Source organism: Natator depressus, chromosome 5 (assembly GCF_965152275.1).
Source record: "Natator depressus isolate rNatDep1 chromosome 5, rNatDep2.hap1, whole genome shotgun sequence".
NCBI lineage: Eukaryota > Metazoa > Chordata > Testudines > Cheloniidae > Natator > Natator depressus.
In genome coordinates, this window is record NC_134238.1 from 76,733,876 (window position 1) to 76,757,966 (window position 24,091).

The 24,091-nt window shown below is 39.6% G+C and overlaps 1 protein-coding gene across 1 annotated transcript in view; it reads left to right on the forward strand.

Moving 5' to 3' along the window:
- Positions 1-24,091, forward strand: part of PRDM6 (PR/SET domain 6) — a 92,021-nt gene that overhangs the window by 7,064 nt on the left and 60,866 nt on the right. The window contains exon 3 of the mRNA XM_074954030.1: positions 5,825-6,132. Coding sequence (XP_074810131.1) covers positions 5,825-6,132 — 308 coding nt within the window. The remainder of the gene's footprint in view (positions 1-5,824; positions 6,133-24,091) is intronic.

A 24,091-nucleotide genomic window follows, 5' to 3' on the forward strand; every position in this document is an offset into this window, starting at 1 on the left:
GGAAAAAATGTGTAAAAGAGAAGGAAAAGAGATCACCCCCTATCAAAGAGGAGGGCAAAAAGCTCTTTGGGATGGATTTTGTTTTGGGTTTTTTGCACAAAAGGATCTCCAAGCAATTTACACGCTGTGATGAATTTGTCTTGATAACAGCCCTATGAAGTAGGGACATATTAGTTCCAGTTTATCAGTGAGGAAACTGAGACACAGGGAGATTAAATGGCTTACCTAAGGTCACATAAAAAGTCTTTAGCAGTCAGGAAACCAAAGTGCAGGTCTCCTGTCTCCCAGTTTAGGCCCTTAACCACTAATGGGCATAGACCACCCTTTCTCTCAGGTGTGTATATTATCTATTTACACAGAGAGATAGGGTTAGTATATGATGTATATTTATAGGTTGGCAATAACATTTGAAATGATGGGCAATTATACTGGATACCAGCAGACTCCTAGTGAATCATGAAGCACAAGGTCAAAGGCCAAACTTCTTCAATACCAGCAAACTGCAGGTATCCAGCATAACTGCACCTTTGAAACACATTATTGCTGAGATGAAATGTATTTTCTTTCATTTATTGTTACAGCTGGTTATATATAATGTTTATACCATTATGTTGGTTTCTACATGCACCGTCAAGAACTTTCTTCATCCATTCAGCTTTCCTTTTAAATATACAGTGCTGTTGTTATTCAAATTAGTGTGCTTTGAGGTTGTGCATGTGTCTTTTGGGGGAAATGGTGTGTTCTTTGTGCTTGAGTCTGAGATTTGTACATGTATGTGCGTGGAGTTATATTGCAGACTTTATGGTATATTCATTTAATGGCAGTTTTTGTATGGGGAAGAATAAATGATAAAAATATTGCACTCCTCCCCAAAGAGCCATAGCAGGCAACTCTACAAATAGATCATTTAATTTTTTTACCTTGCTCCTTCCTTCCCCTTATTCCTCCCATCAACAGACAGAGTGTGGGAATATAGAATCATAGAATATTGGAAGCGAACTCAGGAGGTCATCTAGTCCTATCCCCTGCTGAAAGCAGGACCAACACCAACTAAATCATCCCAGCCAAGGCTTTGTCAAGCCGGGCCTTAAAAACTTCTAGTGATGGAGATTCTACCACCTCCCTAGGTAACCCACTCCAGTGCTTCACCACCCTCATAGTGAAATAGAGTGAAAAACTGTGAGCTCTCTCCAGAGAGTCTGGCTGCATTCTCGTTTGTTAACTCCAGCATTCTCAGGGAGGTAGTGCTGAATTTTACCAGGAGACATCCAGTTTTGGCTGCAGTCTCCCATTCTTCATCCATTTCCATCAAATCTCTGTTTTCTACTGCCATCTCCTTCAGGCTTTCTTCCTGAATTAGTGCCTGATCGGTAGTCCATTGAAGTCAATGGAAATATTTCCATTGACTTCAATGAGGCCTGTAATGTCCATTACCATTTGGATCCATTAGGGCCAAAAAGTGGGGCTGGCGCAGTGGTATGTTACTTACTGCCCTGGGTGGCAGCCCTTCTGAAAAGTGCAGGACTGCCATACCATTTACAGAAGGACCAGAAAATCCCTTCTGCATTTACTTTGCACATAGTTTTTTTCTGGAAACTACAGTAGTGCAGTAGAATCCTCATACTTCAGGGCGCAAGTTGATCACAATTGGGGGATAGAAGAAAACTTCCCATTGGTATATTATCAAACAATTATGTCCACTATATTACACCTTGTTCTGATGTATCCAGCAAGTGACTACTGTGTGAGACAGGATTCTGGTCTAGATGGACCATTAGGCTGTTCCAGATCAGCAATTCTCATGTTCTAGAAATTAAGCTTCCTCATCTCCCCTCCTTCCCCCCGTCACTTGAGATTAAGGACTTTTTTCCTCCTCTGAGATGAAGGACTCCACCATGCATTATGGGCTATCTTTAGCTGGCAGGACCAAGTGAGCAGGAGGGGCTGAAAAATATGGTGCTTCAGAGTCTCCTGAGAATCATCAGACAAAAATAAGAGGCACAAAAAGGGAAAGGGCAAGTACAATAGCAATGTCCCCTAAGCAAGGTAAAATATGTATTCATGGGCTTCCCCTTCTTATAAACTAGGAAACTTGCTTGGATTGTATTTTAATTAAATAAAGTCCTCCAAAGTTACATATTTTTAAGCATTTGACTAAAAGCATGAATGATTCAGATCTTGCTTAGCATGAATGACAGACTTACAATGCACTGCCAGCACCCCTCCCTTTTACTCTCTAGCCAGCACAGACTCTCTAGCCAGCCCAGTTTCAGAAAATATCCAGCTTTTGAGTCTTTCAGCCTTAACAGTAATGAAAGGGAAGAAGTACATCAGGAAGAGAAGATCCTGCAAATGCCAAACATCAGCTATTACTGTTCCCTGGGGGTAGTTGGTGGAAAGGGAACAGCAGTACCCTTTGCTAGCTGGTGAAAAATAATCTTCTCCTGGGGCCAAGTGACAGTGACATGGCATCCATTTATATTTTTCTTCAAATTTCCAATCTCTGTTTCTTGGAGATAGAGAGTGCTAAAAGGTTGTTTTCGTGCTACTAATCCACATCTATAGTCAAATACAAAATACAATGCATAAATCAGGGGAGGTTCTAACAGGTGTGTGTGTGTGTGTGCGCATGAACGTGTGAAAAATGATATGTACCTGGTGGCAGGGTACAGGGAGCTGACACTGGAGTTACCTGCACAGAGTCAAGAAGATGCCTTGGCTTCATTTATTGGACTTGTTTTGCAGACATCGTGTCTCCAAGAGGACCGTTAATAACCAGGATGCTGGGAGAAGGTTACACATCTAAAAGATCATCAAGCAGGGTACAAATTATTCATAGTTGAACGGTCTGCTCTGGGTGCTAACTGAGATCTTGGTTAGCCATCTTTTCCTTAAATCTGAGACTTTCTTACAGAATTTTTTTTTGTAGATTACATTATGAGAAATCAGATTTTTTTTTAAAAAGAGTACTTAATTGACAGTTGTGTCTTTTTTGCCATTTGGGGCCTGGTCCAGTATACTTTCACATATCAAACTCCAGTTGCAATGTACATTTTGGTATGCAAGAAATGCAGGATTGGGGTGATCATAATCATTCCTTGACTATTAGGTTTCTGGGGGAAGAGGGAGGTAGGATGTTGTGATATTTTTCTCTACTTTCCAAATAAGCTTTGAAAATACAAACATGGATTTGCTAAGCTTTATTATCTAGATGTGTGTTTGCTTTTGGGAATTGGTATGGAGAGTGTTTGCTACATAATAGCCTCTCTCAAGACAGTGAGTAACAAATTCTAAATTTTCTGTGAGAAAGAGAGACAATGAATTTATCTGATATCATGAGACATTTTCTTGTATAAAATATATTTTCCTGTGAACTTTTACCTTTTTATTAAAAATAAAAAGTAATTGACAAAAATCAGGTACAAATATTTTAGCTTACACACAGTTTTGGTATGGGTTTTAAATGAAGTTTCATAAACAAATAAGTTATAATGATATATTGAAGTAAAACATGTTCTAATAAAAGAAACCCTGCATAATATTTTTATATTTATAAAACATATTTCACATCAAAGGATCTCAAAGTTCTTTAAAAATTCTGGGCCATATTTTGGCTGTGAGGAAATGAAAGGTGTGCAAATAGGCCCGTAGGAGTAGTCAACATAGAAGGGGGAAATGAACGTCAGTAGCACAAATCACATAGTTTGAAAAAGGTGCTGGGTAGGGAAGGGAGTGGTTGAGGGACGGATGTCTATGTGGCATCATCTCCTGGCATATCTGTGGGAAACTATTTGCCACTTTAATGTTGACTGTCAGAACTAACTCCTGTGGGTTCCTGCGTCATGCTGTCAAACCCCCTTGGGTGAGGGAGTGGCCTTAACGTGGGTGGGGAAGACATAGCAGCATACATCAAGATTTCCACATGGATTTTGCGATATCTACACATTTTGAAAACCATTCCCTTTGCTCCCATTCATCGTCCTGCAAAACTCACTTTCAGATTGCATGATGAATTAGGAATTTCATGAGATGAAACAAAGAGTTGACTGTGCAATCCCACCTCCGCCCTGGGCTTCTTCCACAAGAGTTAAGTGATACAGACTTCTCTCTCTATAGAATTACTTAACTGAAGCCACTTCTCTGGTGGAGGACAGCAGTGAACTGGCACAGGACATACTTGTAGGGGATATAGAAATTTGCTTAAGGACACAGAGAATCCCTCCAGGATTGTTTAGGGACAAATGTTCAAGGGTGTTTCATATTAGCCTTCATTTGCCATTCACTAACTCTTGCAAGTTTCTCAGCTTATCACTTGCATGTGTTAGGACTTACATGTGGACAATAGATGATAGTGCTCAAAAATATGGGCAATTGAAAGTATGTGCAAGAATTTGTGAATGCACAAAGAGAGGCTGTATTTTGAAAATGTAACCCTTAATGTCCATGCAGAGTAGACAGAAGGGTTTTTTTAAGGTTTCATCTGAAAGACTCCAACATAATAAACGGCATGGAACTACTCAATTCATCTACCTTGGAAGGAAGAAGGATTGAGTCAGTCCTGCTGGGATTTGAACCTGTGGTTCCAGGGAGTCTAGTTATTCCAAATCTGTGGGTTAGACCACTAAACCTCAGGCCCTCTGGTGAATAGTTTGCATTATTTTTATAAGAATGCATGTGGCTAATGTAAAATTATTAGGGGAAGAACCACAAATTGCTATGTGAATACAGTAGTATAATTATTGCTTTTTGTTTGTATTTCTGGAATAGATTCATATAAAAGCTTTAATTATGCTACAAGATGTAAAATGTGCCGAGGACAGTAACATAGTTCAATATATTTATTATTACATTAACGCAATGTATCTCCAGAGAAACGGATTTTCTGAGCATGAAACATTTTCCTGGAAGTTGAGCATTTGTGGCATATGTAAAAATGTGTAATGGAAACACTTTTCCAAAATGTTCTTTGCTTATAAAAGAAAATCCCAGACAGATCTTCCCAAAATATAGAACCATCATTAATAGTGGTAGTTAGTGTAATCAGTATTTTAACACAGTGGTCTTTTTGTTAGGAACTGATTGCATTACCAAACATGGTCTTCTTATCATCATCCTCATCTGCTATAGTAGACATTAAACATGTATAATTGTACAATAAAACAATGTTCTTAAAATTGTTTTGTGGTATCTGGGAAAGGTCAGATTGAATTGTAAGAAAGCAAATGAATAAGATTTCATAAATATAATTTATCATTGAGAGTTTTCCTTTATTTCTTTGTATTAAATAAGCATACGTGCATGCACATGGTACTGTGGAACTAGAGCTAATATTTTGTAAGAAATAAGGATCAAATTAAATTCCATTCCAATAACACCCCTGAACTGAGCTGTAGCAAAATGAATGCGGGGGTGGGGGTGGGGGTAGAGAGATCTTCAAAAATCATGAATGAGATATAAAATTGAAGCATATTACTAAATCCTTCATCACAGGAGGCAGATGGTTTAAAACAGCCTTTGTATTAATCAAAAAAACTTAATTGTAAAAACTCTGTCCCAATGAGTGAGGCTTGGCAGGTCAATGAACACACTGTGCTTGCAGAATGTCTGCAGAGCTTCTGCTGAGGCTCTCACATTTCTCTTTCAAGGGCTTTGGTGCGGTTAGGAGAAGGGAATAAGCAATGTGCAAAAGTGTGTGTGTGTTTAGATGTCTTTAAATGGATAAAAAGGTGGAGGAATGTATGTATGTGTCCTTGTCTGTGGTGGAGATGATGATAGTAGCCTGACGACACCAAGTTAATTACTCTTTTTCCTGTTTGCCTCACAGGATGTGACATGTGTGCTGATAACCGCAATGGTGAGTGCCCCATGCATGGGCCACTTCACTCTCTGCGCCGCCTAGTGGGCACTAGTAGTGCTGCAGCCGCAGCACCTCCACCTGAGATCCCTGAATGGCTCAGGGACCTCCCCCGGGAAGTGTGTCTGTGTACCAGTACTGTACCTGGTCTGGCCTATGGCATCTGCGCTGCGCAGAGGATCCAGCAGGGCACCTGGATTGGGCCTTTCCAGGGAGTTGTCCTTCTGCCAGAGAAGGTTCAAACGGGAGCCATCAGGAACACGCAGCACCTCTGGGAAGTAAGTCATCTTCTTTCTATTCCTGATAGAAGTTTGATTTTCTCAAAGTCTATATCAAGTGTCATTGTATGTAGGACATACAGTTTAGTTCCTTTGTACATAATGGCTAGATTGATCTGACCCCAAAGCCTCCACAATGGATTTAAATGTGTAATCAGTAATATATGCCTGAAAGACTTGCCTACACTTTCTACAACTGAGGGTACCATTGGCAAACTAATAGGAACCTTAGAACTGCACCTAGTTTGCATAAAAAAGGGGCAGATTGCTGCACATTCTCGTATCTTTAATATGGAGATATGGTTTGAGGCGGCCATAGTCCCAACATACAGTGCTTCTTTCATCTTAGCCAAGTGGCTGCAGCCCAGGGAGATGACTGGTGCCAATATGTGTTGCTCCATCTTGATTTGAGTGGAGGGCACTCAGTTTGAGATGGCACATTGCATGCTCAGACCAGTCATCTTTGTGGCCTGGAAATGTGATGGGACTCATAGTTCCTGTTTGTTACACTCCCATGTTAAAGATGAGGGTATTCACCAACACTTAGAACTCTGGGCCACATTTGGCTAGTGTGCTTAGTTTTGACCATCCCTCCTGTGGTACTGTAGGCAGCATCCTTGCTTAGAATCCAGGTTTAGTTTTTTGTTTGGCAATTCCTTCTTAGTAGCTATCCTCTTGAAAGGAGTAATGCAATGCTATTTGGCAGTAGACACTGACAATCAGTGTAAAGGCATTTTAGGATTTGGAAGCTTGGTGTAGTTCGGATGAGTGTTGGCTGTAGATTCCAGGTTGGTTTAAGAAATCATAAAATCTATATTGCACTTGGTCTTACAGGCGCTTCCCCAGTCACTATTCTACTATAACTCAGGGTTTGCCAGCGCAGAACCATTTGAGGAATCCCTATTTTCAGAAGTTTAACATTGAGCTGTACAAATGATCTTCAAGTTGAAAGCTAGCATCTGTATTATGCTAGTCAGGAAGCTATAATTTGATTGTGTCGAGCAGTTTTGCATTTTGGCAAGTTAGTTAAAAAAAAGAAAAGAAAACAAAGTGTGCTGATTTTAGACAGAGCTTTAACAATAAACAGCTAACAAAAGTATCCTCTTCCCTCCCTCATCATGTCCCAGTATTTATTAAATTAAGTGTCTATTATAAAAAGAGGAATGGCATTCTGACCTCCCTATCCTTTTGCCACTCATTTCTCCTTAATTCATAACATACTTTCTGGGGTATTTTTGTCCCTTGAATTTTAAAAACAGTTTTGTTTTGTGCTGGAAAATGTCAGGCCTGATTCTGTAAGTCCTCTGTGGAAAGAACTCCCACTGAAATCAAGGGGAGTGACATCTGCGGAGAGTTGGTAGGATTGTGTCAATCGTCCAGAAGAGGAGGAAGTATTTGTGAAATCAGTGGCTCCAACCCTGCACCTAAACAAGCAAAATCATCATTGTTAACTTGCTGAGATAGTGAAGTTAGAGAAGTGTTTTCTAGTTAGGGACCTGATCCAAAGCCCACTGAAGAGAATGTGAGTCTTTCCATTGACTTCAGTGAGCGCTGCATTAATCTCCAAGTGTATTTATAACTGTCATTAGGATTTTTACTAGATGTTTGGTGTTATGAATTCAAACATGCAAATGTGTACTGTATTCATTCACAGCAGACCTGTAAGCTCTTTGAGTCAGGGCCGTCATTTGTTATGTGTTTGTACAGCAACTAGCAGCACTATCATAGATGACTTGGGTTCCTGAATGCTACCACAATACAAATAAATGATTATATACCCCAGGCCCTTTTCTACAGTTCTTACAAAGCCTGCCATTGAGGCCAGTGAGAGTTTCACATAAAGGCTGAAAGATCAGCCCCAACAAGTTTCAAAATGCATTGGGTGAAATTCTGGCCTTATTGAAGTCAATGGGAGTTTTCCCAAATGACTTCAGTGGGGTCAGAATTTCACCTATTTTGCATATTGGGCCAGATCCTGTTCCAGTTGAAGTAAATTGCAAAACTCCTATTGACTTTTATGGGAGCACATTTAGGCACATTATTCATACTCATTTATAGAGCATACACTGTATTATTGCAACAGGACTTGATACTATTTCTGACATGGTGTTTGTGGTTTATATTGTCTTAAACTGAAGAATATGAAATAATAAAATTTAGGGGGTCAGCTTTTCAACTTCTGTTAATCATCACAGTTCAAATGAAGTCACTAGAGTTAAGATATTTTACACAGTTGAGATGTCAGCCCTATATATTTACATAATTAATTTTTTCCCAATATTTTGATTCATTAGTTAGACTCTGGTCACTTTTTATGTAAGTAAAGTTTTAAATATTGACAACTTTTTTCAAGGTGACCATTTTTTAGCCTATTTCAAGTTCACTTAAATATAGTGGTTTTGAAAGGTCAACTGAAATGTGCATGCTACTGTGTCCTCTGATAGAGACACTGACAAGAGACAGTGTGGGGAGGGAAACAGAGAGGAAATGGAAAAATATTTAGTGAAAACCAGAGAGCAATGGGAGGCGTAGGGAGGGGAGAGCAGAGAGCACAACAGAAAAAAAGGTTAATGAAAAAATAAAAACTGTACCGATGTAAATCCCAAATACTGTCCAGTTATGAGTGTCACCTGAGCTTTGTGCTGGTTTGTTCTTTTATCCCAAGCAATTTGTGCAGGCTTCCTTTATGGCAGAAAAATGGTGTTTGTGTACGCACGTGTGTGTGTGCACGCGTGTGTTTTGACAAATCGTGGAAAGAAAAATAGGTTGGTGCGGGGAGACTTATGAGCTCAGACTATTTCTGCAAACTCAAAAAGAAAATCCAAGGATCACAAAACCTCCAAGTTTTGGCCATTCTTTGTTTGTTTTGACCCTCAGAATGGTAGTTTTAATTTTCTGAATACTGATGTTTACTAAAGAGCGAATATAGCAAAGGAAGGAGACTAGGAGGAGATTGCAGTTTTACAAAGTGATTTCTGTGAATAAATGAAGAAATATAATGTGTTTGAATAATCTATATACTTTTAGTATATCTCATATAATGTAGATAAAATCAAATAATAAAAATTAAAGGATCATCATTGTCCTTTTATAAAATCATGGCTGTAGTTAATTCCCTTCCATCTCCCTTTTAAAATCAGATTCAAATGTAAAAGTGACTACAGATGAGTATTCAGTATTAAAGTCCTGACGGATCTTAGTGAGGTAAATATCTTTTTTTTTTTCAGTACTCTAAATAGATTTCTAATATTTTTTTTTCTCCTTTGCATTGCAAAGTTAAGTTGATGGATTTTTGTTTCACTTTACAGCTCTTTATTGTTTTCAGTGTGTGCTAAATAAACTGAAGAGCTATTCCAAAAACAATTAAGCATAGATACAGATTTGGTGCTTTTTTATTTCCTTTGCTGTGGCAAACATCAGAATCATTGCATTTGATTTATGGTTCAAAACTATGGAAATATTTTTTGGTCTGTCTGCATGAGTGCTCCCACAATGCAGTCAGTGTTTGCTTTATATGTAATCCATATAGCTCAATGTACAGCAATTCAGAGTAAATTAAATACCATTCCATTACCTCACAACATGTCTTGACACCTAAGGGTGTTCATTGGAAATTACAGAGTTCTTTAGCAATTAGTCAAGATAATTTTTTATAGCCTACAGTAAGATCAGATCTTCAGAAAGCCAAAAATATTAGTCATTTTGGTTGTGGTTGTTTCTCTTCCCTGTCCACATTCTCTTCCCCCTCCTGCCCTTTGGCCCACTTCAATCTAGATACAATAAACTCTGATTTGTTTAAAAGGAAAACAGTACTGGGTGTATTAAGTAAACATTCTCTTTGGTAATACAGGCATTTATTCCAACAGTACTTGATAACTTCTCTGATCTTTTTTTTTTTCATTTTGAAGTAATGGGGAAAATCCTCTTCTAATGTTATTGAAAAGAAAACAGAGACTTTCTCAGCAATTAGGTCTTATTGATGAGAATGAGATAATTTTCCCTTAATGTGTTTTCTAATAAAGAAGTGAAAAGGCACACTTGATTCTAACATATATGAAAACATTATCTCAATTATTAATGTGTTCTTATTCCCTAGAGATAAATTAATCTAGTTGCACATGGTTTCCCCTTTCTGTTTAACATCAGAATTTAATAAGACTAGACTTAAGGAATGCATACGGGATACACTTAAAATTCTATTGGAATAAAATACAGAAGTTTTAGGAGTTAAAGTTTTTCAGACTCCATAAATCCGAGAAAGAACTGAATGATAAATGGATCTCTTCCTCAAAAATATTTAATAGAAGAACCATTTTGATCACTTAGCTGAAGCAAAGTTTTACTGCAATTGCAGAGATAGCTATATTGAAGGATTGAATCTCATAGTTGCCTTTTCCTCTTTATACTGGTAACATTTTGCCTTTGTCAGTGTTATATGTTGGAAATCAGTTAAATAATTGTTCTTGAGATATTCAAGGGTATATCAACTATATTGTTACACTTCATTGTGGTTTGATTTTATGTCATAATTTTAGATGTAGTTTAAAATTTTGCTTGTATGTGTAGATCTTACCTTTTATATCTATTTTTTTATTTAAAGAGGTGAATAAAAATACACATATAAAATGAGATTTATTAATAATTGCAAAATGCTAATTCTGTTTTGCCCTAAAGATCGACGGCATTAATTGGCACTAGTATAAGGACAAATCCTCCTGTCCTTTCAGTGTGGTACCATGTGTCTGGGTGTTGTGCTCCCTTTGAAGTCAATGAGAATTTTGCCATGGACTTCAGTGAGAGCAAGATAAGGAAGTATAATGAGACATACATTAGCCAGACCCCATACTGTACACATTTGTATGTATTCATCTATAGAAAGAACTATTACCTTTAAATTAAGAACTCATTCAAATTATAGTGATACATATGCATTCATGTTCTCAAAGTCATAGTTTTGGCCTAAATTAGCCTGATACAGCAAAAGCACTAGGGGATAGAATTATGCCATAGTTCTATTAAAGTGAAAATTATGTTTCTCAGCAATCCATCATCTGATATTCTAGAGGGCTTGTCAGCTCTGTTTCAAATATGTCATGTTCATGAAATTCAAATAATTTTGCCCTCAAAATAAACCTTAGTAATGTTACTATGATGTCTTAAATTATGCAGAGTAACAGCTGGTGCTGCTGTTTTTGTTTTGCCTCATATGATTGTAAGATGTCTTTTTTTTTAAAGGTAAACTGTGTTTTTATCATATATATATTAAAACCATCTTCTGTGTATTGGAAATATTGCTAGTATTGTGTTCAGTAACTCAGCTAGCTAGAAGTTCAGTAAGATCACATTCAGGGTCACAGCATATTTAATTTATGATAATTGCACTAAGCTGCTATAAAGCAGCTTGTTCCAGTCAGTTTTTCATGATCATTTACTATCATATTTCTTCCAGTATCTTTAGTAATTTATAGATTCCTTACTGAAGAGTTTAAATCCAAAACTATATCTGAAATTACTTTGATTTCAAATATAAAAGCTTATCTTAGCTTATGTTTAACATAGTTTCCTTTAATCAGACAATTAAATTTAGCCCATTTGATGTTTCTCATTAGGATCATCTTACCTGTTTGTTATGAGTCATTCATACCTCTGTCTTCAATGTATTTATTTGATTGATGTACTATACTTATTATATCTCTAGGCACACAAATCTAAAAACACATATAGCAAAAAAGTAATTTAACTTGCGGTAGGTCCCAATCCTGCTCCCACTGAAGAGAATGTGAGCTTTGCAAAACCCTTGAATAGCAGTCATGCACATATCAGTTATGCACATGTCCTCCATATTTGGAGAAAATCTAGTTTTTAAGGCATACAAGTACTCCTAATTTATGGTGCCATTAACTGTGAATTATTTCTATTCACTTCTGATTAAATGTGAATAAAGGTAGCACTTTAATGATGTGTATGGATACCCTAAATATATTGTATACCTGATACCAATAATATATTGGTGATAGATACCATTAAAAAATCCATTGTGCCTAAATGCAGAACAAATTTTTCAGTATGGAAAAGATGTTCAGTATTTCACAGAATTATCTTGATCACTTCTTTATACCTTTTATCCTCTCAGATTTCATGACATCAGATGTGTATTGACAAAAAATACAGACTCTTGAATAACTACTTAACATAAAAGCTGGAAAATGCAGTCTAACATACACTTTCCATCTAAGCATTTGCCACCTTTTTCAGATAAGTTACAGAATTCCATTATCCAAATTGTTACACATGTGTGACAGAGGTTGACCTTTAGTCATGTCAATCCTTTTTGTGTAGGCCTCAGGCTCCAGCCTAATGGCTCAAAGCCTGATTTACTCACTGTAATAAGGGCAGGAGGTCGAGCAATTGTCAGCTTGCCTGCTCGTACTCTTCTCAGAGCCTGGTTGAAGGCTGTTAACACAAAGCTTTTCAAAGTGAATTTACAACCTCCACCACTGACAGAGGCCAATCAGTACACCATAAATGTCAGGTTAGTGAGATTGAGCAGTAAGTAAAGTACTGACAGCACACTATTGGCTGAAATCAATTGCTCAAGGTTTAACTGAAAATAGCCATCTATGTATAAGTACATTTGTGGAACCAAGTTAAGTATGCAGAACAAGTTTCAGGTGGATTTCATAGAGTTACCTGTTAATAATAGCACATGGCACTGGGCTTTGCATTTGTGCAGTTTTAGTATTAACATTGCTTGTGCTTATATGATTCTTGATCAGAAAGTTTGTGCACTGGAGCTGGTGCTTAGTTACAGAAGTGAGGTAGCATGTTACTGTATGGAAAAAAGAAAAAGAAAAGCAAAATGTCGGTACAGGGAAAACTAGGGACTTTTAATGATACTGATTCATTAAAGATTAAAAAATTTCAACTTTAAGTGATTCATGAAAATTCCAAAACTTTCCGCAAAGGCTCATTCACAAGGAAACTGTGGCTTTTTTATTGTTCCTGTTGTTCTGTAATGCAAAACTATAGTAGAAGTTACTAATGAGTGATTGTGTCCTGATGGTCTGAATATCCATGAGATGTAGTTACCTACAAGACTGAATGTTTTTATCATTTTGTGTAATGACAGTTTCGACAACAATTCATTTAGCTCTGAAGGCATCAGCATTAAAATGTAAGAATCCATTAAAATGCTGTATGCAAGGATTTATAAATTAGGCAATTTCCTTGATTATTGCAATCATTTACAAAATTGATTGTCCTAGTGTGGTATAGGCAGGTTGCAGCAATGAGCATTGACAACAGGCATGTCCTCTAATATCTATAGTTATTGTTCACTAAAATAGGACGCCTCTCTACTATGAGATTGTTTTCCATCTCAAGGTCAATTATGCATTGAAATAAGGCTACACATCTTTAAAGGAGACCCACATAAGACGGCATGCTATTTATAGGCTGCAATGATAGCGAGAGAGCTTTTTTTCCCCTTTCACATGTAATTTGTTTGCTGCTGATCTAGACGTTCATTGGAGTCTATAGTGCATATTCTCTGTGTGATCCATTATTGAAAGGTAAATAATTTTTGCAAATTGCAGCTGTATATATTTATTTGATTGAAGATATAAAAGTCAATAATGTGTTTTATTTGTTGCTTCTTAAAGTTCTAATTAACCAATAGATATACTGTATAGTAACTTGATTGGGTCAATTATTTCTAGAAGACATAATAAAGACAGTATGTCACAATGAGAGTACACCCTTGAAGTAAGTTTTCCTATACCAGAACAAATACAATAAATCTACTAAGTGTTTAACCATTAACCACAAAAACCATAATGTTCTCTGTATGTGTGAAAAATCAGAAATATACCTGATAAAAATATCTGGACACTGTCACCTTAACAGACATTATTTCACATTATTGTTGAAAAATGTAGATTATGTTCAGGCAAACATAGTTGGCAACAAAGTAGCTCGTGTCAGGCCACATGCTGATTGTGCTCATATAGGGTCAAATCCTGCAGTCCTTAGTCAGTTCTTGCTTAGGCAAAACTCTCATTGGTGCCTTAGTTGGGTTTTCAGGACAGAGTGAATACCATACAGCAGTGTTTTACTCACTGTTTTAAAATCAGCATTTTTCCAAGATAAGAAGCCAGCATTTTCTCTGAGAAGAACTACAGAACCTCTAGGTTGTATCTCAGTGTACACCCAGCACTGGTTTGATAAGATTAGGACAAAATTACCTTAAAAGCACCCTGATTATGGATATGCTGTAGTTTGACCTAAGGCCAACATTTTAGTTTGGGAAAAAAGACTGTATTTTCAGTGGCTGCATAATAATACATTGTGTTTAATTAGATAAACATCTGCATCAAAAATACATTTTCCTCTTTTTAGTGTTTTGTAAAAATCTATAACACATTTGTTTCTGGTGTGTATTACATTGCATATTTATTACACAGATTTGGCAAAATGGGCACATAACAGGCAATAATTTAACTGTAATTCAGCTAGGTGTTACTAGTGTAGAGCATATCTATCTATCTATCTATCAAATATGTGTGCGTGTGCGTATATGTGTGTGTGTGTGTGTGTATATATATATATATGTCTCAACAGTTTTGGTTTCAGTTATGCAACTGTAAAGCAGAGCTGAGTCAGTTTATCAGGCATTAATTGTCATGGAGACTTTACTATATCAACAGAAGAAATTTGAGACCACTATTTATTATACTGTATATTTATTATAAAGCAATGACATTGGGAAATAAAATAATGCTTATTCAAATTAAAAATCTTTTAAAACAAACTAATAACAGTATTGAATTTTATTTTATGTAAAATAAATAAATATAGGGTTAAATATATTCAGCCAATCTAATGTACTGATTAAGTCAAAATCCTTGAATGATTTTTAATTTGATTATATATATAATTTTTTATTTTCTGCCTGCAGTTATGTCAGAGGGTCATTTGTGGAGATGAGGATATTAATGTTTGTTGGTGTTGCCACAAAGATTTTTAGAGCAATATGATTTGTAGCAGATATTCCTTCATAGGGCACCATTATGTCTGGCAGTCTTAAAAGTGGAGTCTTTCGTTTGCTATTTTTTAAAAATGTCTTTTTTATATATGCCTGAGGTTTCTGTTGTTTTTAGATTGGCTTCAATTATGTCCACATGACTTTGTCCTACTACTCCCATGGGAGAAGTGTATATGTGGCAGATATGCATATTTGATTATTTAGGAATAAATTATTGGGGCTCAGGCACATTTCTTGCTTGCATGATTGGTTGCTGATAAAGTCATTCCCCGACTGGGAGATGCCAAGTCTTGTTTGCATCACAAAGATCTGTTTGGATGACTCTGCTGGCCTCGTGTTGGTTCATCTTCTCATGGTCAGCATGAGGACAGAAAGAGTAAGATAAACAAGGTGACTATGCTTGTTCAATTCTCTGATGCCAGGTTAGGAAATACCCAGTATATGTTACACATGAGTTTCAGGATTTAGGAATTCTGGTCACCTGCTACTTATCAAACTTCGTTTATTAGTTCTGAGTTGGGGGTGAAATTGGCGTCCTCTAGACTTGTTCTAGGTGAATTCAGTGTCCATAAGGATAATGGACCAAATTTACTGTTGACCTCAGTGTTGCAGCTCCATTGAAGCCGAAGGAGCTATGGCTGTTTACACCAGTGGTGAATTTGGATTCTTGAATGTATAGCTTCTGTAGTAAACACAGGATACCCTGGGTGGTTTATTACTCAAATCACACCAGTTGGCACACTGATTCTGACTTTTGGGATGGTATTGTAAATAAGGGATTAACTCCAATTAAAACTTTTGTTATGGTGAGATCATAATCTCTAGGTGAGATTAATACCTTATGCTCAAAATAGAGTTGTGTGGAACATTTTTAACAATCTGTTTTCCATGAGTATGACACTGTGGCATCTACATGTCTTCTCCTTTTGCATTATCCTCATAGATTATTCTGGTTTTTAGAGACAGCCTGTGACAAATGAAGACAAAAGTTGGATTATCAATTGTAGACTGAGCACAATTCATTGTGTCATAGGGAATGTCTGTGTTCCTACGGTTCGACACTGGTTAAGGCAGAGAAGTTATTACACCTCAGCTATTGAATCTGTGAAAATCTGTTCAGTGGAACTATTCCTTCCCACCCCATCCTTCTATATATCTTCAGAAAAATACAAATTAGGAGATCATCTGTAATTCAGTGATGCAATATCATACCTCTGATAGTGATGCTGCACTGAAGGAAGGTAGGTAAAAAGACCCATAGAATTCTGGGCATAGCTGGCTCTAGTGAATGTTGTAATTCTGGGGAAACCTTCTATTTATCCATATTTGAGCTTAGGTCTAACTCCCGCCGCACTGTGGTGAAATCTTTAACAAATATATTGACAGCACAAAACATAAGGCCTTAATTTTTTTCAAAGTACTTAGTATTTGCAGTTAATTTAATTTGAATTATGTCACCTCTGTATGAATGACTCATGTACTTATTATCTGCTTTGTATTCTAAAGTATGGTGAATGAGAGCTAATGTTCTAAACATGGTTTTGATAGTGTTGAAATGTTTTCATAACAGGGATAGCTGTTTTATATCTTGATCACATCTGCTGCAAGCCAAGTTCAGAATTAGCAGATGACATTGAAGCAGTTTCTCAAAACATTTGCCAAGGCAGGTAATGGTAGCAGGCAGTATTGACTTTTGAGTTGACAAAGAATGTTAACTTTTGAGGGAATATGCATACACAATTCAATAGTTACGTGGAAACATATTCCAAAAAGTCCATTATTTATTATTTAGTGCTGCAGTAAGCTTTTTGGGCAGCTATACCAGTACGCTTGACTAAGACCTCAGCCGTGCCTGCCAGCAGCATCCTCATCCCTTCAGACAGCGAGCTACTCCTCTCTACCTTTCTTTAAATCCCAATACCACAAATTACTGAGTACCACAAAGGGGATGTTCAGCACCTTGCGGGATGGGACCTTTAATGATGAAGTTGAGGGCTAGTCTCTGTGTTGGGTCCCAATGTACTTTTACTGCTGCCTCTCATTCCCTGGTTTGTGGTCTAACACATGAGGGCTTGGTATGTTCCAGATCTCTGGGCATGTAAAAATGCACTGAACAGGAGGTGGAGGCTGCTCAGTTTCCACTGCAGTTTTAGTGCAAACATAATTGAATGGGAGGTGAACAGTAGTACTCAGCATCAAGCCTCAGCCTCAACTTCATCACCAAGGTGTTCAGGAAAGGGAGGTTGTTGCAGGGGTGAGATATAAGGGGTTGCCAGGCACTTATTATTGGACAGTGCTGGAAGTAACCCTGTCTATACTATACTGTATGTACAAGTGGTTGGGAACCACTGCATTGCAGCCATATTCAGAAAGGGATATTGTAAGTACTCCCTCTCAAGGGGCACAAGCATTAGGAATGTGCTGGTTAGAAACATACACATCAATAAACGGTGATTTAAAAATTCAGCAGGCTTTTAAAGCTTTGGCCCCACCTGCCTCACAGATTCACACACTGGGGCCTGGCTGGGCTGGATTTGCCAAACGTTTTTCTGAATGGATGCCATGGGTTAAATGCCTTTTCTGACCAATCATGGCTTGGAATTGTGTCAGCCTGTGTCCTCAGTTGCACCTCTTGCTCCAATTGCTTCCTCTTATTAGCCAGGATGGAGTTGCCCTGCCTTCCCCCTCTCCCTTTTTTAGGCTAACCTAGAGGAGGAGCAAAGGGCCTTTTACGCTCTCCATCTGCTTCAACAAGGTTTTCCTACCCCTATAACTACGTGCTGGAGAAGGGATAAGAACAAGTGGTCTGACCTTGTCCTCAGGATATTATATTGGCGCTTAATTGCTTAATGTATGTTGTTGTTGCTTTTGGCTGACTAGACAGTGCATTCTCTTATTTGTTTGGTTCAAGCCAGAATCACATTCAGGTTTCCACACATGACATGACATATTGGAACAACTTCAGGGGCGGACATAGTCTTTGCAGGGGGGTGAATTTGTTCAGCTGTTTGGGCAGACAATAACTAAGAAAGGGTATGTAACTCCCAGAATTGTAGGATTCAGTGTGTAGCTGGGACTGAGAAATTAATCAACACAGACTGCCTGGGCTCTGGCTCAATGGTAGCTCTAACCCTGTATAAAGGTGGCGCATGGCTTGGTGCAAGCCACGGGCCCAGGTCTGGGTGGGCCTGACAGTACTTCTGGCAGAGTAGCTGTTTGACCTTGGGGTCTGCCAATCACAACAAAGGGTAGCTCATAGTCAGGCTAAGCAGCTACAGGCTAAGCAGCACCCTTTGCTGCAAAACTACATTCTTTTCTTTTCTTTTTTCTTTTCTTTTCTTTTCTTTTCTTGTTTATTTCATAAAGTGTTAGACTTCATGCCACATATTACCTCCAGCTCGTCAGATGGCTTTTGGGGTAACCCCTGGGCAATGGTGCCTTGAGAATTTTAGCTTACTGTGTGCAGATTTCCTAAGACCGTAGGCAGAGCAACAATTTTCCAGAATCTCCTTTGTTAAACCAAACCATAATTACATTGCATCCTTTTTAGGATACAGCAATTATTTATCATGTTGTATTAGTAGTTTAAGGACTTACTGGTCTCAGTGTGCTCCTTTATTCAGAGCTAATGTTTCTTCCACATGTTAACTTTTCACTTCATCCCTCTTGAATCTCGTAGATCCACCTCCTGCTTTTTTCAGTTTACTCATCCCAGTTCCAGGGCCCCTATGTTATATCAGAGCTGTCTTAATGGCTCGGAATAGTTGGCCATGTCTCTCACAGGAGTCCATTAATCCCAATTATGAAATGACAAGCGTAGTTGCTAAAGTGCAACATGAGGCTTTCTTTCACTTTCTAAGGTACAGCACAATGTTTTCATAGTGTATCTAGCCATAGATATGTGCTGCAGGAAAACTGCACCTTCCACGACTGCATTTAGCTTTCAAATGATCTGTCTTAGCGGAGTAGCAGTTAAGTTGGGACAGTTCCATGCTGTGATAATTTATTATTAGAATCAGCCTAGCTGGAGAAATCACAAACCACCATGCTGTTTAATTATTTTTTTAGTTAATTAATAATGCTTTGTGTGACCCTGAAACCAGGTACACTCATGCCATGTGATCCCTAAAATGAGGGTACTCACCCTGGGACTTGTTTTTACTTGAAAGGGGACATACTTTATTTATAAACTGTACAGTTTACACCCTGCTCTTCATGATACCCATTAGTAGCTCTAGCCCTATAATCCTCATGCCTACTGGGAAGCAGGAGTCCAGGATGAGCTCCAGAATGGTTTTCCCATCACAGATAAAGAGCTGCTGTCACATGATCTCTAGATCAGCTGGGATGGTCGTGCTTTTAATATCTTGATGTTATGCTCTTAGTTGTTATGTTGTGTTGCCTCATTTAAATTATAATGACAATAATTCATGGCAACTTTACAATCATTCATGTAGTAAATCTCCAAATTATTAAAGTTAAATATTATGAATGGGAATTTACTTTGGATGCCATTATTTCTATATGAGAAGTGGCTGTGCCTCATGCTACATAGCTCAGTTTATTTACGTTGTAAGAAGGACTTTGTAATGAAACTTAAAGGGAGTAGTTTGCTAGAGACTGGAAGTCTGGCTGACAACCTCCCACTCCTGCAAGCTCTTTGATAGGCTCACCAAGAATACATCACAGATGTCTGCCTTCCAATTCTGTGTGAACAAATGGGATTTTGTGCATATGCATTTGTAGAGGCTTCCTGAACATGTGGGCCTTGAAGTCACTGGCAAAATTAAATATGGGAGGAAATTAGGGCATAAAGAAAAGAAGCAGTCTGCTAGAACCATCTATCTGAGGGAAACAATGGAGAATTGGACAGTGATTCTGAGCAGAGGCAAGGAACATGGGGAGTGAGATTCCAGTCTCACTCAAAATATTGGACCTTGTGTGGAAGATTAGTGCTGTTTTCGCTCTCTGTTCTAAATGGCTACTGGTGATTTCACCCCTTTGTCCCAAACTAGACTTGAGTTGTATCATAGGAATTGCATTGCTGATCCATTGTTTGTTCGCTTTTGGGTGGATGTAACACTCAATGACAGGTTGTGAGGGGGAGCGTCTAGAAACTCAGTAGCATAAGGTCAGTGAACAACTGTGTTATTAATGTATCATTTTCCATTTGTCCTCTAATTTCTAGATTACTTCCCTCCTCTTTCTGCTCTAGTTTTTCCCAATTTTGATGTCTCAGTTAAACTTTCAGTTAAGTTGTTGTTAACCTAGACTTTCAAGCTTGGGAAGCTTTACAAAAGTAATTTTGTGTGTGTTCCGATGCTTGGGAAACTTGACTTTGAAAAAAAAATCATTTGACATGTTCATTACGGTAGTGCCTAAGGGCCAGCCAAGAGTGGGGCCCCAGTGTGCTAGGCACTGTACAAACACAGAGAAAAAAGATGGTCCCTGTCCCAAAGAGCTTACAGTCTAAATAGACAAGAAAGACATGGGGTGGGGGAAGGGGAATAACAGACAGGCAGAGTGAACAATGTGATGGCTGTAAACATTATGTAAGGACCACAGTTTTGGGGCGGTGGGTGGAGTTAGTTAAGGAGATAAGCTACATGAAAAGAAAAGGGAACTGAAGTGGCCGAGGGGGAAGAAGAGGATAAGAAGGGCAGGTGTGGAGTGAAATTTAGGTGACGAGACTATGGGGGGGGGGGGAGGGGGTTGGAGCAAACAGCCAATCAGCAGAGGGCAGAGAAATTCCAGGTAGAACTGCAGGAAGTTCTCTGTCCAGAGGTCACTGTTTTTGCTCCTGTCTGCAGTGCTGGAGTCTCTGGTTGGCTCCTCTCTGCAGTTTTCTCCCAAGCTCACATGGGGGGAAGGCACCACCTAGGTCCTACTGCCCCTAGAGTAAGGTCTAGGGAGTCCGGGGGGAGGGCTGGCCCCAGCTGGGCTGCATTTTTCCCCCGCTGCCACTAGTGCAGCAGTCCCTGCTTTGGCTGCTTATGCCCCTACCAGCTAGCTAGAGTGTCTGACTGGATCCTCTCTGCAGTTTCTTCCCCAAGGCCACATGGGGAGGGGGGAGAGGGGTGGCACCACCAGGTGCTAGTATCTCAGTGGGGTTGGGGGGAACTTGAAAACATATCAATATACTAAGACTGCTAGAGAAAGTTTTTATGACCATTTTAGTAGTGCTTTACTAGGTTTTGCAAAGACTAAAATGGGTCTCCAAGTAGCATCAGCAGATAAAAGTGGAAAACAGGCCACAGTCACTTGCGCATCACCATCAACTGTAATTGTGTCAGAGCTTGTAGCCTGTGCCAGGTCAACCACAAGCAAATGACATTGCAAACACTCAAGCAGACTCTATTCTATATAGAAAAGGGCAGTCCTCCACACACAATAGCCAGTATTTTAACCAAGCCACTATTACAATTTGCTAAACCCACACGACAAATTAAAGTGTTGAAAATTGGATACAGTTTCAAATTATTGATTTCAAAAGTCCTAGTAACTACACTGTTGTTAAAAAAATCAATTATAATGCCAAGTTATGATCAATTGGATCTAATCCGGTGTATACAAAAGATATAAATAGTACAAAGATAGGTCCTGATCCTGCAAGATGCTTCACCTCAGTGTCTTTGCATGGTTCTGAGCCCTCTCAGTTACTCCCTTTGACATCAGTGGGAGTGAAAGCAGCTCACATGAGATGCTCAGCAGCTAGCAGGATCAAGTTTGCAGAGTCTAATCCTGATCTAGAACACAAGCTTGGTATCACCACATATCTGGAAAAATCAGCTGCTATATAGGTGAGCATCATACTTCATATCTCAAGCTATGTGGTGATGTGTACCATGTGTGTGGGATCAGAACCATGCCCACAGATTCTTTTATTGCGTGGTCTCAGATTTGTTGAGCTGACTCTTAACGTTTGTTAGATCCAGTGATGAGCTGCCAAAATCTTAACAACCGGCTCCCTCCTCACCCCACGTTGGGGTCGTTGCCCGCCCCCACCCCCTGGGACTCCTGCCCCATCCAACCCACCGCATTCCTTGACGCCCCCACCCTGGGATCCCTGCCCCATCCACCCCCCTCCCCGTCTCCTGACTGCCCCCAGAACCAGGCAGGAAGGTCTCGTGGGTCACCGTAGTGGGTGCCCACCCAGCCCCTAAGAGGCAGAGGGACCTGCCGGGGGTGAGGTGGGGAGTCCTGGCGGTGCTTACCTGGGGCAGCTCCCAGGAAGCAGCCGGCAGGTCCCTCTGGCTCCTAGGGGCAAGGTAGCATAGCTGGGGAAGAGCAGGGGGAGCGGCTGCTCCCACTGATCACATCAAAAGTGGCGGCTTAGGCACCGACTCACTGGGTGCTCCGGGGCTGGAGCACCCACGGGGAGAATTTGGTGGGTGCAGAGCACCCTCTGGCAGCTCCGCGCCCGGCCCCAGCTCACCTCACCTCCACCTCCTCCCCTGAATGCGCCGCCCCGCTCTGCTTCTCTGCCCCCCCCCCCACTTCCCGCAAATCAGCTGTTCGCGTGGGAAGCCGGGGAGGGCTGAGAAGCAGGTGGCGGCTTTGCGCTCAGGCACAGGGAGGCGGAGGCAAGCTGGGGTGGGGAGCGGTTCCCCTGCACGCCCCCCAGGTTACCTGCTGCGGCGCGGGCGGCCCTCCTCACGCCCCCCTGCCCCAGCTCACCTCTGCTCCGCCTCTGCCTCCCTGGGCCTGAGCGCGAAGCCGCCGCTTGCTTCTCAGCCCGCCCCGGCTTCCCACGCGAACAGCTGATTCGCGGGAAGCTGAGGGGTGGAGAAGCAGGGCAGGGCGTCGCGTTCAGGGGAGGAGGCGGAACGGGAGGTAAGCTGGGGCGGGGAGCTGTCGGTGGGTGCTCTGCACCCACCAAATTTTCCCCTTGGGTGATCCAGCCCTTTTCCTACTTCTTTTACCAGCATTTTTAATAGCCTGAACAGATCTATGTGTAAATGACTGCAATGCTGCAACAGTTACATGCTGGCTGGGTGTGTCTCCCTCTAGAGGCTGGTCCAAATAGAGGATATTAACCTACTGCTGCTACCAGCAAATGGATTACTTCTTTAGTTCAAATGGTAGAGGCCTGTGCTCTGATGTTCTGGATTCAGTCTCCACAGATAACCCAAGGAAATGTCAGCTGAATGGGCCCTTCCACATGACTGTGAGAATTTCCCTCTTTATTAGGTAAATTATGGAGTAGTCAAAGAGAGGGGAACTGCAGGTAACATTACTCTAAGTGACTCTTTAAGCCATATTGCAATTAAGTTTTGTTCAGCTTCCCAGTGAATGTTTCTGTACTTGAATATCTCTTCCAGCCCTCTCTTCTGATAGAGATTCCATTACAGGGATTGGTTGATAATGATGGGCTGGGGAAGAAGGATTTATTATAAAAGTCAGCCATGTGGTTTCCACCTGGAAGTCTGATACTCATGATTATGTGGTATATACAGTCTGCAGCCAGTGATCTTTTGCACTTGAAACTGAATCAGAACTCCAAGGGAATAAGAAATTTAGAGCAACAGTAGCTTGTTACATTTCAAAGCAACAATCCCATTGCAACAACACTGTGAATGAACATTACAGCTATTATCCAGCAACCCTACAGCTGTCACTTTGGTGAACCTTTTGATAAATTGGATTGTGGTATTTATAGAATCTATTAAAATACAACCCATCATGTGTTTGTTTATATGTTGACAAGATGACGTACACCCTGCAGGTCAAAGGTGATCTGAATTGTTATGGTGTTCTTGTCAAAGCAGTTAAAAAAGGAACATTTAAATAATTTTTTGTGGACCAATTATTCAACTAAGAGTACGACAGCAACACATAAAATTCTTATTTAGAAATATTCTACTGATCTGACACTAATATCTGTGATTGTTATCAATCAAAAAAGACTTTCCTACT